Source organism: Ceratotherium simum, chromosome 6, assembly GCF_057802395.1.
Source record: "Ceratotherium simum simum isolate JZ-2026a chromosome 6, ASM5780239v1, whole genome shotgun sequence".
Lineage (NCBI taxonomy): Eukaryota > Metazoa > Chordata > Mammalia > Perissodactyla > Rhinocerotidae > Ceratotherium > Ceratotherium simum.
Genome location: NC_141905.1, coordinates 74,410,597 through 74,426,045, shown reverse-complemented (window position 1 = coordinate 74,426,045; position 15,449 = coordinate 74,410,597). Strand labels below are relative to the sequence as shown.

General features: G+C 36.1%; 1 protein-coding gene across 4 annotated transcripts in view; it reads right to left on the bottom strand.

The window, feature by feature from the left end:
• Positions 1 to 15,449, bottom strand: part of ATRNL1 (attractin like 1) — a 773,536-nt gene that overhangs the window by 100,576 nt on the left and 657,511 nt on the right. For all 4 annotated transcript variants that reach the window (XM_087432666.1, XM_087432665.1, XM_087432664.1 and 1 more), the window contains one exon: positions 6,547 to 6,661. In XM_087432666.1, coding sequence (XP_087288792.1) covers positions 6,547 to 6,661 — 115 coding nt within the window. The remainder of the gene's footprint in view (positions 1 to 6,546; positions 6,662 to 15,449) is intronic.

Sequence of the window (15,449 nt, the reverse complement as noted above, 5' to 3'; positions counted from 1 at the left end):
TTTTCAAATACAATGTCTACTGAGGCAAGGGAAACAAAAGAAAAAATAAACAAATGGGACTACATCAGACTAAAGAGCTTCTGCAAGGCAAAGGAAACCATGAACAAAATGAAAAGACAACACACCAACTGGGAGAAAATATTTGCAAATCATATATCCAAGAAGGGATTAATTTCCAAAATATATAAAGAACTCATACAACTCAACAACAAAAAGACAAATGACCCAATCAAAAAATAGGCAGAGGGGTGCTGGCCTGGTGGTGTAGTGGTTGGGTTTGCAGGCTCTGCTTTAGCGGCCCAGGGTTCATGGGTTCGGATCCTGGGCACAGGCCTACACACTGCTCATCAAGCCACACTCTGGCAGTGTCACACATACAAAATGCAGGAAGACTGGCGCAGATGTTAGCTCAGTGACAATTATCCTCAAGCAAAAAGAGGAAGATCAGCAATAGATGTTAGCTCAGGACCAATCTTCCTCACCAAAAAAAAAAAAAAAAGGCAGAGGATATGAACAGATATTTTTCCAAAGAAGATGTACAGATGGCCAACAGGCACATGAAAAGATGTTCAACATCACTAATTATTAGGGAAATGGTAACCAAAACTACAATGAGATATCACCTTACACCTGTCAGAATGGCTGTAATTAACAAGACAAAAAATAACAAATGTTGGAGAGGATGTGGAGAAAAGGGAACCTTCATACACTGCTGGTGGGAATGCAAACTGGTGCAGCTACTATGGAAATCAGTATGCAGATTTCTCAAAAAATTAAAAATAGAAATACCATATGATCCAGCTATCCCACTACCGGGTATTTATCCAAAGAATATGAAATCAACAATACAAAGAGATTTACGCACTCCTATGTTCATTGCAGCATTATTCACAATACCCAAGACGTGGAAGCAACCCAAAGTGCCCTTTAAGTGATGAATGGATAAATACGATGTGGTATATATATAAGTAAATATATATATGAATAAATAAAAATAAATAAATATTTATATGTACAATGGAATACTACTCAGCCATAAAAAAGACAAAATTATCCCATTTGCAACAACATGGATAGACCTTGAGGGTGTTATATTAAGTGAAATAAGCCAGACAGAGAAAGACAAATACTGTACGATTTCACTCATATGTGGAAGATAAACAAACACAGGCATAAAGAGAACAGATTAGTGGTTACCTGAGGGGCAGGAGGGGAGGGGGAGGGCGAAAGGGGTGAAAGGGCACATACGTATGGTGATGGATAAAAACTAGACTAATGGTGGTGAGCACAATGTAGTCTATACAGAAACTGATATATAATAATGTACACCTGAATTTACACAATGTTATAAACTACTGTGACCTCAAAAAATAATTAAAAATGTAAAAAAATGAAACCACCAAAAACATTAATTAATTAAAAAAAAAAAAGAACTGTACAACAGGGTTGGAGTGAAATGCATCCTAGGAATCTAATCCAAGCCCATCATTTCATACGTGAGAAAATAGGCCACAGAGACTAAAAGACTTGCCCATGGTCACACAGCTAGTTGGTGGCAGAGCTAGATCCAGATCTCAGGATTTGTGACTCTAAGTCCACAGCTCACACATAAAAGCTTAAGTTCTTTTCCTGTAATTACATGCCCCTTATTGCAATTACACACACTGAGTTATAGTTTCATTAGCAGATGTGTCTATGGCACGTACATATTTGCATTTTACCAAGTTTCTGGAGCTAAATAACTAGGAAAAATAAATCTATCCTTGCCTCCTTAAGCCCAATGCTTAGCAGAATCCTCCAGATCCTTCCTCTTTACTCTGGATATAAAGCTTTCTCGGGAATAAGGGCTATCCGGAGTACTGCTGTATCTTTATCCAGAGAAGCACAGTGTTGAGAGAGAGTCTCAGGCTGAGGATCCAGGTGGCTCTGGGTTTGATTCTGGTTCACTCACTCACCAGTTGTATTGGCCCTGATCAAATCATCTAATCTCTCTTGAGCTTCACAGTTTTTTTAATCTATAAAAGTGGAATAATAATAGCTACTTCATAGTGTCATTAAGAGGGTTAAACCAATGAATGTATATAAAGCACCTGACAATGCTCAGAAATTACTAGTTCTGTTTCTCCCACCTCTTTTCATTTAAACCAAAGGTCTCCTGTCATCATTACAAAGAGGAGAGGCATCCATGACACTGTGAGTAGACGATCATTTTAAACATTATACACTATTCCTAGATTTTTCTAAATAATCAGGTCATTCTGGAAAAACTTCTAAGCCTAAAGAAAAAAAATTCAAAACCTTAGACTTTCCCACAGTATTCTTTTCGGTAATGTTAGAGTCAATCAAACATGAGGCAAGATCAGAGCAAAATTCTACTTCTAGTTAAAGCACAGAGCTCCTTTTTGGCAGTGGACATTTGGGCCATGGGGATTTTTAATCCAGTGAGAAAAGTTAATCTGTTTCTTATTAGCAAGAATCTGTAAACTATGAAATCCATAATACTCCATCACAAAGTGACAGCAATCATTATCATATTCAATTTATGCTTTTGACGACCTCTATTTACTTTGTCCACATTTCATCTTAATGTGACTCTAAAACGATTGGGGACCTTGCTGTCCAAGGTGATTGGAGACGAGCTTGGTTGTTTAGGGTCACGCAGCAGTTACCTGGTGTGCCCTGTTTTCATGGGGACGTCAGTCTTTCAGCCACTTGGAGGTCAGCAGAGAAAGTGGCTGCACAGCATACATATGCCAACAGCAGAAATTCCACATTAACCCAAGCGAGTCAGGCATGGTTGGCAGTGGTTGCTCACAGAAAACACAGGAATGAAGCAGCAGGTTTACAGGGTGGGGGAGCAGGGAACCTAATTAGTCCAGCTCCAGGAATGCCAAAAAGCCTTCTTAATGTATTTTGCTGTTACTCTTCTAAGCCACCTAGAGGGGGAATTGTTCATAAACACCTAAATTCATTACGTTAAAAAAATAAAATTAGCGCATGGGGTAATCTAAAGGATGAATCTGCAGTTTTTCTTTTGACCTCTGTTAAGAGGAGAACCATGGAAAGGACTTCACACATTTTAGACAGATGCTAAAAGAGCCATGTCTAATTATTATTTGCAAAGTAATACTGAAATACTTGCTCGTGGAAAAAGAATAAAGTCCAAAGACAATGCCATTATTTTAAATTAAAAAAAAAATCACTAGCTGCTATAGAAAAGAGATGGCCAAAACTAGCACTTGTATGTTTCTGAATCACTTATTTGTTAGCGCTGAAATTCAGTTTCTGAGAGAAAACCACCATGCTCTTGGATGCTTCCACCTTCTCCAAATCCCCAAACTCATCCTTCTCTTAAACGCTTTTATTCACAGTAATCAAGAGTACATTATGAAAAGCATCCCTCGACATTCAGGAAGCTACATTTCGAAAAAAGGCCTGATAAAAAATTTTGAGATTGTGCAAAGTACTGCAAGAGGTCTTTTAATCTAATAATTAATACTAGTTAGTCATTGAATAGATATGCTAACATTTAGAGACATAAACAGCCCAAGAGCCAAGAGAAGACTTCTGGCATCCTGTCTTTCACACAGTGGGGATGTCCATGAGACTTTTCCTGCACGTCCTTCTCAACTCCCCCAAACCTCTAACACTGCATCAATACTGGAGGAGGCTCTTCAGAACACAGGGCTCCTAGGAAAGCAATGTGGGAAACAATGAATGAATTCTAGTCCAATGGCTCATTTTATTGTATTTCACTGAGGCTCATAGAAGGAAGTGGTCGCTTAAGGACACGTTTCCCAGGTCTCCTATGACCACCACCATCAAAAGCATTTATGAACTGCTTTCTATGTGTAGGGAGCTGTGATAAGCACAGGCACATAGATGGACCTCCTGTAAAGATATGAGATAAGCCAAACTCTAGCAATGAGACAACCAAAGTCATTTCCCCTCCAAGAGCCAATATGGTTTTCAAATAATCATTGGAATGCATTTTGTCTCAAATTTTTGATGATACTATGTTAAGTTTTAATTGGCTGTCTACATACCAAATATCTTGATGAAGAGTGAAAAAAATGAGTCATTTAGTTTCTATGTTGGTGTTAGCATTTGCTCTGTTTAGGGAAAGCCTAGATGTCAACATTAAAAAATTTCTCTCTATAGACACTGCCTTTTTTTTCCCCAGTAAAGCCAAGAGTTTTTATTTTATTGTTTCCCACACCTTACTATAAAAAACTTCAAACATATAGCAAAGTGAAAAGAATTTTATAATTAACACCAGTTTTCCCACCACCTAGATTCTACCATTAACATTTATTTTACTTGCTTTACGATATATCTGTCCATCTCCCCATCTTACTATCCATTCATCAATATCATATGATTTTGGTACATTTCAAAGTAGACTGCAGACAGTAGATAATACTGTATTTTGAAACAGTACAATCAAAGAATCTTCCTATAAAGATAGCTGGAAAAAATTTATCAGTTTTTTTTTAAACAAAGAACAAGCTCATCCTGAGTCACGCACATAGATATTCAACATAGTTCAATCTACAGGTGCTGTAAAAAAGGTGCTGTAAAAAAGTATAGTAAGTTAACTCAAGGTTTTGTCTACCTGTATCAACCCTGTAGACATTTTCAGTACTCCTCCAAATATTTGGCTTTGTGAAGACATGGGGTGTAGACTATACAGAAATAAGGTCTCTGCTGTAGATCATCAGGAAAAATTACCTGGAATGTTAGCAATAAGTATTTTTTGTTGTTTTGCTATGTACTCTAGTATTTTCCCAATTATTTCTTGAGTGTAGAAATACAGAGATTTCTATGCCTCAATTCCTTCATTTATAAAGTGAGTTTTATAATACCAATCACATAGGCTTGTCATGAGGATCAAATGTGAAAAACAGGAAACCACTTTGTAAAGAGTAAGGCACTACACACATCTATCATAGCATTATTGTTAGTAATCATAATGCATCCGTAATAAGACATAGCTGAGGTAATGGTCCAAACTGCTACTTGGCTCTTTCAAATCAGTCAAAAAGATTTCAAAGGTTAAAGGGACAGAGTATTGGCAGTTGCCTTCACTCTGCCCATCAGTATGTCATCTTGTCAAAGATCTAGAAGAACCTTGGTGTATATCACATAGACTTGTTTTCATTAGTGAAGTGTTTGTTTTGGAAATCATCCCAGCCTTAAAACAATACTTCCATTAGCTGGGCACAGTACCTATAATTATCCATCTTATCTGACCAGTGCCAAACTATTCTCCTTACTGCATCCCATTTACCTTAGTGGTTCTGAAGAGAGAAAAGCGAGGCATTCACTCAATGTATGAGAAGGTGAAGAGAATGTTTCTTTCTTTGAATAAACACCTTCAAATGAACTTTGGGGAGAAATTCCTGCAACAAGATATCATCAGGTACCACAAATGACAAGTCTAAAGGTGATGGAAATCCTCTGTCCCCATGTGGGAAAAATTCTGATACATGAATATCTTAAGTTTATAAGATATAAAGAAGTATAGCTTCCATTTTCATGTATGGTTGGACACAAATCAAGACAGTGAGCAGCAAGGTCAAAGCTAACTAGGGAACCAAGAAAAGATAAAATAAGCAGAAAGGAGAGTTCATCATCTATTACTGTTATTGAGAACCTGCCAGATCTCTGGCACCTTATTTTATTGCTTAAGGGAGAATTGAAATCACCCTTACCCTTAAAAAGCATCCATTTCACTAAAAGTTGTTTAGAGAAAACAATTGGGAAACAGAAAAATTAGAAATTGTAAGCAGATGAAATAGGATATGTAAAAAGAGAGAAATAAGCATGGTTTGTGATTTAACAAGTTATACTTAATATTGAGCATGTTTACAACGTGGACAACATTACAGCAATGAGAAGACCTCTAAGAGGATATATATATAGTCACCACAAAATTCAAAATATGCTTTTCATGTAGGAAAAAGAGAACTGGAGGCAAGGGCTGGCTGTGCCCATCTAGGAGAGAGGATTCCCTGGCCCATGAACTGCACCTGTCTGGTGCTGACAGCAAGAACAATCCTAATCATACTGAGATGGTTACATCAAGCTGTCATCCTCTGATGCCACTAAACATTCCAAACATACAAGTAAGTTCCTTCATTTGGTTCTATACTTACAAAGCAAATTTCAAATCATATTTATAATTTGACATCCTACGTGACACACATACAGGAGAAAAGAAGCTGCCCCCAAAGGGTCAGGAAGTTGTTTGCCCTGCTAGTGAGATTTCTCATTGCAATTACAACAACAAATTGGGGCGTGTGTGTGAACATACGTACATGTATATCTTACACACAAACACATATACAGATTCAACATGTATGAATTTACAGCAATGCTGATATCTAGATATTTGGGTAAAAGTTTGTATTCTAATAAAATTTTACCATGCTCTAAATTAGAACCATGTAAATATCTTTACTGTGCTATTTGGTAGTAGTGTTTATTTTTTCTGTTCAGTCTACACGTTTTGATTAACTGCTGATGGCTCCTCATTCTTCTTACCTGACTGCCCAGGGGGAGGGGCACCTGATGATGTTCGCGGTAGGCAAAGAAACACAGTCAGAACAGCAGCTCTGTTCCCAGCACATGGTTCAATGGCTATCGGTTTGGGTGCCCCCTGAAAAAGAAAATCCATTTTAAGTTTGCATAACTGACATGACACAGCTATTTTACTATCTCTGCTTCAGTCAGCTAAATTATACATTCCTAGTGGTCGGGGACACACCATGTTTTTTGGAATTCAACTGAATTTTTTTAATTCAATCGAATATTTTATTATAGTAATATGTAGTTTTTTTGTAGTGGTGGTCTTTAACATTTACAAGACATTTTTCTTGGGGTGTTATATATTGGTACATATTTTTGCAATTTTTGCAAAGTACTCTTTGCTTTGTTCTGTTTTTAGCTTGTTTTTTTCTTTAATAGACTGTATTTTTTAGAGAAGTTTTAGGTTCACAGCAAAATTAAGAAGAATGTACAGAGATTTTCTATCTGCTCACTGTCTCCACACATGCATAGCCTCCCTCATTATCAACATCCCCACCAGAGTGGTACATTTGTTACAATTGATGAACCTACATTGACACTTTATTATCACCCAGAGTCCATAGTTTACTTTAGGGTTCAGTCTTGGTGTTGTACATTCTATGGCTTTGGACAACTGTATACCAGCATGTATCCATCATTATAGTATCAAACAGAGTTGTTTCACTGCCCTAAAAATCCTCTGTGCTCTGCCTATTCATCCTTCTCTCCACCTTCAACCCCTGGAAACCACTGATCTTTTTGCTTTCTCCATAGTTTTGCCTTTTTCAGAATGTCATAGGTTGGAATCATATAGTATTTAGCCTTTTTAGATTGACTTCTTTCACTTAAAAATATACATTTAAGGTTCTTCCATGTCTTTTCATGGTCTGATAGCTCATTTCTTTTTAGTGCCGAATAATATTCCATTGTCTGGAAGTACCACAGTTTATGTATCCATTCACCTACTGAAAGACATCTTGGTTGCTTCAAAGTTTTGGCAATTATGAATAAGGCTGCTATAAACATCCATGTGCAAGTTTTTGTGTAGACATAAGTTCTCAACTCCTTTGAGTAAATATCAAGGAGAATGATTGCTGGATCATGTGGTACCATGCGTCATTTTAACACTATATTCTGGGACAGTGTAGATGTTCAATAGGCCTACATTTGAATAAATGAATGCATTTCACCATATTTAATGTGTAGTCTGTAAGCGACAAAGTTATGCAACTTTGTTTGCTTTTTTGCAATTGTTTACTCTCACCAATGATGTAGTACATAACACAATTTATCTAATTATCACAATCCAAAATATTCTGTTGGCAAATCTTTAAACTTCAGTGAAATAGATATGTAATAATCACCCACCAATGCACTTGTATAAATAATATGACTTTAGGAATAAAATAGAGGAATATATGATAATGATTATAACAGAAATAGCTGGTATTTTATTAAGTACTTACTACGGATTAGGTGTTCAAAATGCTTTAAATATAGTAACTTATTTAAACCTTACAACCTTGTAGGATGAGAACGCTGAAGCAAGAAGTTAAAAAAACTTGCTCAAATTCACATTACTAGGAAGTAGCAGGTCTGGGATTTCTACTCAGGCAAGCTGTCTCCTGAGTCCGTGTTCTTAACCATACAATGCAGTTTATCATATGTGTGCATGTACAAACTTGCACCCACGCACATGCACCCAGAAACATGTGCAAGCACACATGTGTGCACAGAAAAACACAGAAGGAATTTGAGTTTAAATACAATGTCACCTTTGAAACGGTGAGGATATCATTTCAGCCTAGGAATGGTGGTTTTGGCTGTTTCACTCAAAAAACTGCAGGTGAGGCATGCTTGACATGTCAAAGCAAAATCTATGCATAAAGGCAAAATTAAATAGAAGAAAAAAATACCACTGCTTTAATTATTAGAGCAAATGATTTGTTTAGTTTTTTTTCACTGATGATATTTGAACTTTTCAGAAGAAATACAGACATATGTAGTCATTCACCTAGAATAGTTTAGAATACTGCCGTTTCCAGAAAGTTTAACGAGGCATTAAAGATAAAATATGTCCCCTTTCATGTAAAACTTAGACTGAAATTTCTGGTGACAACGGTTTTATGTGGTTATAAAGGATTTCTCCTTTACAGCAACATAAATCTCATGTTTTAAAATTATCTTCATACAGATACATTTTGAGAGTTTTCAATATAAAGGTGAAAGTGGCCATGGTGGTAGAAGGAAAGGGCATAAAAATCTTCCCAGAAAATGCTGTGAGCCATGTTGCAATACTTGTATCAAGTTACATGATCTCTGGTTTTACACTTTAAAGCTTACATTTAATTTAACAGACGTAGTTTTGAAAATGCTAAGTCAGAATCAGCATAAGTACACAGATATTCTCCAATGATGTAAATATTTAGAGAATAGGCTTGTCATATTCCAAGGCTAAAAGAAAAATACTATGAATGTTTTGAACCATATTTCCAGGCTACTGAAATTTATTCTAATTTAATAAATGCAAAGTATATGTAAAGGTCAATTGGTTAAAATATACTAAGAGAAAATAAAATGAATTCAGCTGTAAATGATGGTGATATATTAGAAATATCAAAATCCTTTTTAATATACCTAAGAAATAATTTATCATTTTAACCATCAGGCAAGGTTGTCTTTGTTGTTTTGTTTTTAAGCTCTCAATGCAATAATTGGTACTATTCAAAATATCCAAAGTCACATGAAAATACTTGATTACAAAAATTAGAAGCCAAGAATTTTATGATTATGGCAAAACAAAAAACCACAACGGCCGAGAAACAGTGGTTCTTGGTTTAGAGGATCTAGAAAAACAAGCAGCAATTTGAGAGTACATCTGTTGATTGCGTTGTTAGGTTACATTTCTGCTGTTTTTAACACTAGAAGAAAAGGCTTTAAACATCAAATGCTGATGCCAAAAGCACCAACTGAGAGAAAAATTAGTAAAAAATAACTGTAAACTTCAGGGGGAAAATGACTTAATTATTCAATACTTTAAACTTCTGAGACCCAGCTACAGGTAAAGACAGTAGTAAAATATCTTGACCATGGAAAGGGAATTATGCTTGCATAAAAGCCACTTCTGTAAAATCTTCCTTACAATAATTCTCTCATTCTTAATTCTACTGCTAATGTACAGAAAATATTCAGAAATTTCTTTATATTCATAAGCTATCTGAAAGGAAATTATAATTCTATTTTAAAATGAAATTGGCTTACAACTTTGTCTATTTTTAGCTATAAAATTTTCATAAAAGGATATTCGCGAAAATATGAATTATTCATTATGTTTAAAATATTAGTGACTAGCACAGCTCTTTGAAACTTCTGCCAGGAATTCACATAATTTAAAAAAATATTCCAAAGAATTTGTGGCAAATCTCAGTTTCAATACAGATTTTAAAAGAAAAAATAATTTATAGCATTTGAATATTTACAGTAGAAATAGTAAAAGCCCATGAATAATATTTCTGATATCCTGAGGTTTGTCAGTTGTTTAGTGATAAATACATAACCATGAATCAAAATCACTTCACAATGACATAACATGTTCACTGAACTGTGCAATTTATCATGCATTTTCCATGGCTACCTTTGAAAGAGATAAGGCATGGGTTTGTTTGCCCACAGCACTCAGCAACTGTGATTTACTTCTAGGCATTTTCATATTTGTTGTACTGCAAGATGCTGGTATTAGACCCTTCCAGAAAACATCACTGACAGTTACGTAATTAGCAGTCTTTGTTTATTAAGCACACAGCACTTTTACAAAAGACTTGTTTTGTTCACTCTAAGTGTTTTTGAAACCACTGTACTCATATTTTCAAGTTCTTGTTTTGGGGGGCAACAATTCTATGTTAAACTCTTTCCATTTTTCAGCTATTAAAAATAATCAAGTTACCAGAGAAGCTTCTGGAATCATAGGATTTTCAAGATTACAGTTCTTAAAATTCGTAACGACATGTTCTGCAAGTGAGGCCACCATTCGAACCCAGGATCTATCTTGGGAAACTGCTGCTACAAGAATTACTGGATGTTTGGAGGATACGAGTGGGCAAAGCTGGCTACGTCGTTGTTCTTTCCTCCATTGTCCTACTCAAAGAATGAGTGAATGAGCAAGTGATTCACTTCTAGAAATCACACTGAAGCCCATCGTTGGAATCCCTAACCCCAGCAGCTGAGGATTTAACAGAATTATCTGAGGTCTTTGGACTAGTCATTGCAATTTTAGTAGAGTTTAGTCCAATACTGTAGTACTCAAAAGATAAAAAAGATGTTATTTCCTCTCTCAAAAACTTCCAGTAATTTCAAAGTAGGGCTTGCAAACTCAAATTCCTTCAAGTCCCGCGAGGGTAACTTAATAAAAGCTAACATTTAAGTGCTTACAATATGCCTTGTGCTATGCTACATGCTTACGTGAGTTTAATCCTACCCCATGAGGTAGGCACTATTCCCATTTTACAAATGAAGAAACTAAAGCTCAAAGAGCTTAAGTAACATAACTAAGGTTTTAAACCTAATAGGTGACAAAACCAGGATTTGGGACAATGTAGTCTATCTTCTGGGCTTGTATGTCTAACCCCAATGCATACCACCTATAACAGGTAAGAGGACTGTCTCAACTTCTAGAATAAGACAGTAAAAAGTGGTGGGCACTACAATGAACTGAGATGTACAAGATTTCTTTGAAGACATTAAATCTCAAAATTTTTGCTGCCAAAAGTACACGTCTATGAATCAAAATGGTTTGAGGGCTGCCACTTTGCAATCTCTGTAAAATGGAGTCCAAAATGGCATTTCAGGGTTGCCAGGCTCTTGTGTCCACCCACTCATCAAACTTCATCTTTTATTTTGCACAAGCTCCATGTTTTAGTCAATGTAAGTGCTCACTGTTCAACAACTGTGCCCGGGGTGTCCAGAATCTGTGCCTTCCTCACTCATAATATTCCTACTGTCTAGGAGATCCTTCCTACAGGGCTCTAACTTTCCTAAAATTACACATCTCTCAAAGCCAACTCATCTATGAAGGCTTCCCTGGTCTGAGGTATTTAGTCTTTCTCTCTTTAGTTCTTTAATTGTACCTTTATGGCCCCCTTCATTTTCTACCTTGAATGACACTTGGGTAAACGTCCTATCTTCACACTGAAACAAGCTCCTTGAGGGCAGGTCCAGTTTCTTATTCATCTCTATTGTCTCTGTACTCACTTTCTCTCTTTGAATTGCCTAAGCACAGTGCCTGTGCTATCTTTTGGGAACTTATGCCTCCCAATCTTTTATTGCAAGTATTAATGTAGGCATTGTATGTCTCTCAGATTCCTGCTCCTCCAGGGCAGGTATCATGTTGTATTCTTCTTTGCCTGATCTATAGCATCTACTAGAGTGCACTTTGCACATGGTAAGTGAATGAGTGAATGAAAGAACAAATGAAATTGTCACATGGTGAGACAACTGGTAGGCATGACTCAGTTTCTTTCCAAATTATGGTTATTAAAAGGATAACAAAAACACCGAAAAATAATATTAGCTAACATTTATTGTTAGCTAATAATAAACCTTAATTACTCTTTAGGTTTTTTCTAGGCACCAATTGCTGTGCTAAGCATTTTACAGGCATTATTGTGTTATTTTCTATTTTATACAGATGAAGCAACTGAAATTCAGAGAAGTCAGATAATATTCTTAAGGTAACACAGATGGTGAGGAGCAGATCCAGGATTGGAACTCAGATCTGTATGCTTCTAGTATCTTGGTTCTTAACTACTATATGATACTGCTAAAAAATATAGCTTCAGAAGCCAAGACGTCTCCCATTCTTTCAGCTTGGCTATTAATAATAGGAATCAAATTAAAATGTCAGTTATAAACATTATATGCCTAAACCTACCCCATTTCTGGCCAGGGTTCAGAACACTTGAGTTCTAGGACCAGTTCTGCCACTATCTAGTTGTGTGATCCTGAGCATGTTACTAAGTCAATTTCCTATCCGGAAAATGAACAAGTAGCTTGGATGAGTTTTAGGGTCCCTTTAACATTCTGTGACTATGATTTATGGACAACCTCCAGAATGTGTGACATACCAATATCTAATACTTCGTCTAAGTATAGTGCAATTTGAAATTTCCAATTTTTAGTAATTTTTTTTCCTGTTCTTCAAATGACACATTTAATTTTTAAAGCACACTATTATACCATATGATGAATACATCACATAAGACTAAATGGCCACCATCGCATGCCAAAAAAGCAATTAGAAAATTGAATCAAGGAATTAAGGATTAATGTGGATATGTTATACCTGTCAGCAGTAATAAGTGTTTTGACAAGGACAGAATAAAGTCTGACAGTATGCACAAATACTAATCTGATGAGTGAAATATTAAAAATGCAAACAACTGCACATTAATCACTCTAACATTTCCCTATTAAAACACTTTTAATGCTATTCTTATCAGAATCCATCTATAAATAAAAATGAGTCTTTTTCAGCAGCTTGCACAACTTGGTATTTCCAGTTTAATGAGTGTTTATATTGATATGAAATTTAGTTTTTAGTCACATTAGTAAAATAGAATTAATTTATTGAGCATCGAATTAAATCAGCTTGCTGGCTTGGCTCACAGCTAATCAACCGTGTTGATTCCATAGGAGCAACAAATACCAAGATTCCAGATCTCAAAAACAGATTCTCTGATTTCATTGCTTAGACTTGGGAAAAAATGAAAGTGAAAATCATATTCTTTCCTTATTTAATCTTTGCTTTGCATGAAATGATAAAGGGAAAAAACACACAGCTATCTTTACTTGCTAGGAGAAGAATTCATATTAATAAGAGAAATTAAGCTAATGGACACTCTCAAAACCAGGGTTAAACTGCATTAGAAGCAAATTCAAAAAGAATAAAGTATTACATGTGGGAATAGTTAAAGGAATAAAATATAATATTCACAGAATCTGTATGCTGCTCCTGAGGTTCCAAAGTCCAATTGTAAACTTAATTTTCATATCATACAAATATTTTTTCTTTTGTTGAAATGCCTCCATGTTCAACCTCTGTTCAGAATCTCTCACTATACTCACACACACAATACACACACACACACACACACTCATATACACACATATTTAAGGTTTATATTTATAGTATAATATCTGGTTTAACTGAATTTTGTGGTTATTTTAATTGTGTGGCACTGACTTGGGGAATGAAGAGGCTGGATTGTGAGAGCCATAGTTTTACTACCTATTTTTTCACAGGTATTTAGGTCCCAGAAAATGAGGATATTTTCTCTTTTTGAGATATTATATAATCATGCTTTGCCCTGAGTTGGTCAATAAATATGAATGGTAATAGGAGGTGACTTGGAACAGATTCTCTTTAAAAGTTGATTCCTGATAGTATTTGTCAAAAATTTGAAATCGATTATCAACCAAATAATTGCCATAATTAGATTTTAACAACCTGTCCTTTTCTGCAGTGCAAAAAAAAGCAACCTAACCACTATACTTCACATACTAATTTCAAAATTGGGACCATCCTTTCTGACCTTGAAAAGTACCGTGAAGTGTGAGAGACAAGTGTGCCTGCCAGATCAACGGACTCCCCATCTTGCTTAAGCCTCGTCCTGTGCTATTGTTCAGGCCACTCCATCCACCTGGACTACTTGGCAACATCTACCATTTCTGCAAGATCTGGCTCAGAACTCTCTATCTGCAAGAAGCCATCCCAGGTCATCCTAGGCCACTCCAGGACCTCCTCGCTCTACTCTATCTCAATAATTAGGAGTGAATCATCTTTCCAGTTGTAACCATTGAGAGGAAGTGTAATGTGGTGGTTAAGACAACAGCTTTTAGCAAGTACTGCCTGAGTTCAAGGCCTTGCTCTCTCATCCATCTAAGTGAGACCTTGGTGAAATCACTTAACCTCTCTGTGCCTCAAGTTTCTCATCTGTAAAATGGAGCTAACAATACCTTACTCATAGTGTTGTTATGAGGATTAGAGATATCTATCTCTATAATAGATATCTATGCACTATGTATAGATAGATAGATAGATAGATAGATAGATAGATAGATAGATAGATAGGTAGGTAGGTAGGTAGATAGGTCATACAGTATTTGGTAAAAGTCAGCTATCATTATTATGCCATCCTGCCCAGTTCCCATTTTGCTTTAGAATTGTTTTATGTTCCATCTGAAAAATATGCTCAATTCAAAAGTAAGTTATTTGAGGGCAGGGACTATACTTTAAAAATCTCTGTTAATGGTTTGAAACGAATTAATTAAGAAAGTCAGCCTGCAGGAGAGAACTTTACGGATGGCTTATAGGGTGGGGAAAATCTGATCTCAAGGCCACACTTCCCACAGGTGTCCCATCAGCACTGCCACTGAGTACTGGCCTATTTTTCACATTTTTGTTCCCTGCTTTTATCAAGAAGCCTGATCTGGCTTTGAGTGCTACATAGAGTAGACTTTCCCTGGCACCTAAGACTGTGGTGTTCAATAAATATTTCAGGGATATATGGGTATTTGTTTTTTCTTTTCCAAATTGTGCACAAGGTAAATCTCTAAATTTTGTGGCAAAAAGTTATAAACAGAAGCTCAATCTATAGCAGATAGATATAAGCCAACAGGAAAGTTAGAAAATCAAGACCTTGGTAGTAGCCCCCAGGCTGGTCCATTCCTTGTCACATTATATCGTTAATGCAAAATGTGACCTTAGCCATCCAGCTGATAGATCAATTCAACTGAAAACGTAAATGTGCTAGGCCCCCTGCTGGCAACTGGTTTGTAGAGAGCTACATAGGCACAGAGCCTGCCCTGTGGGGAGCTTCCTTCAT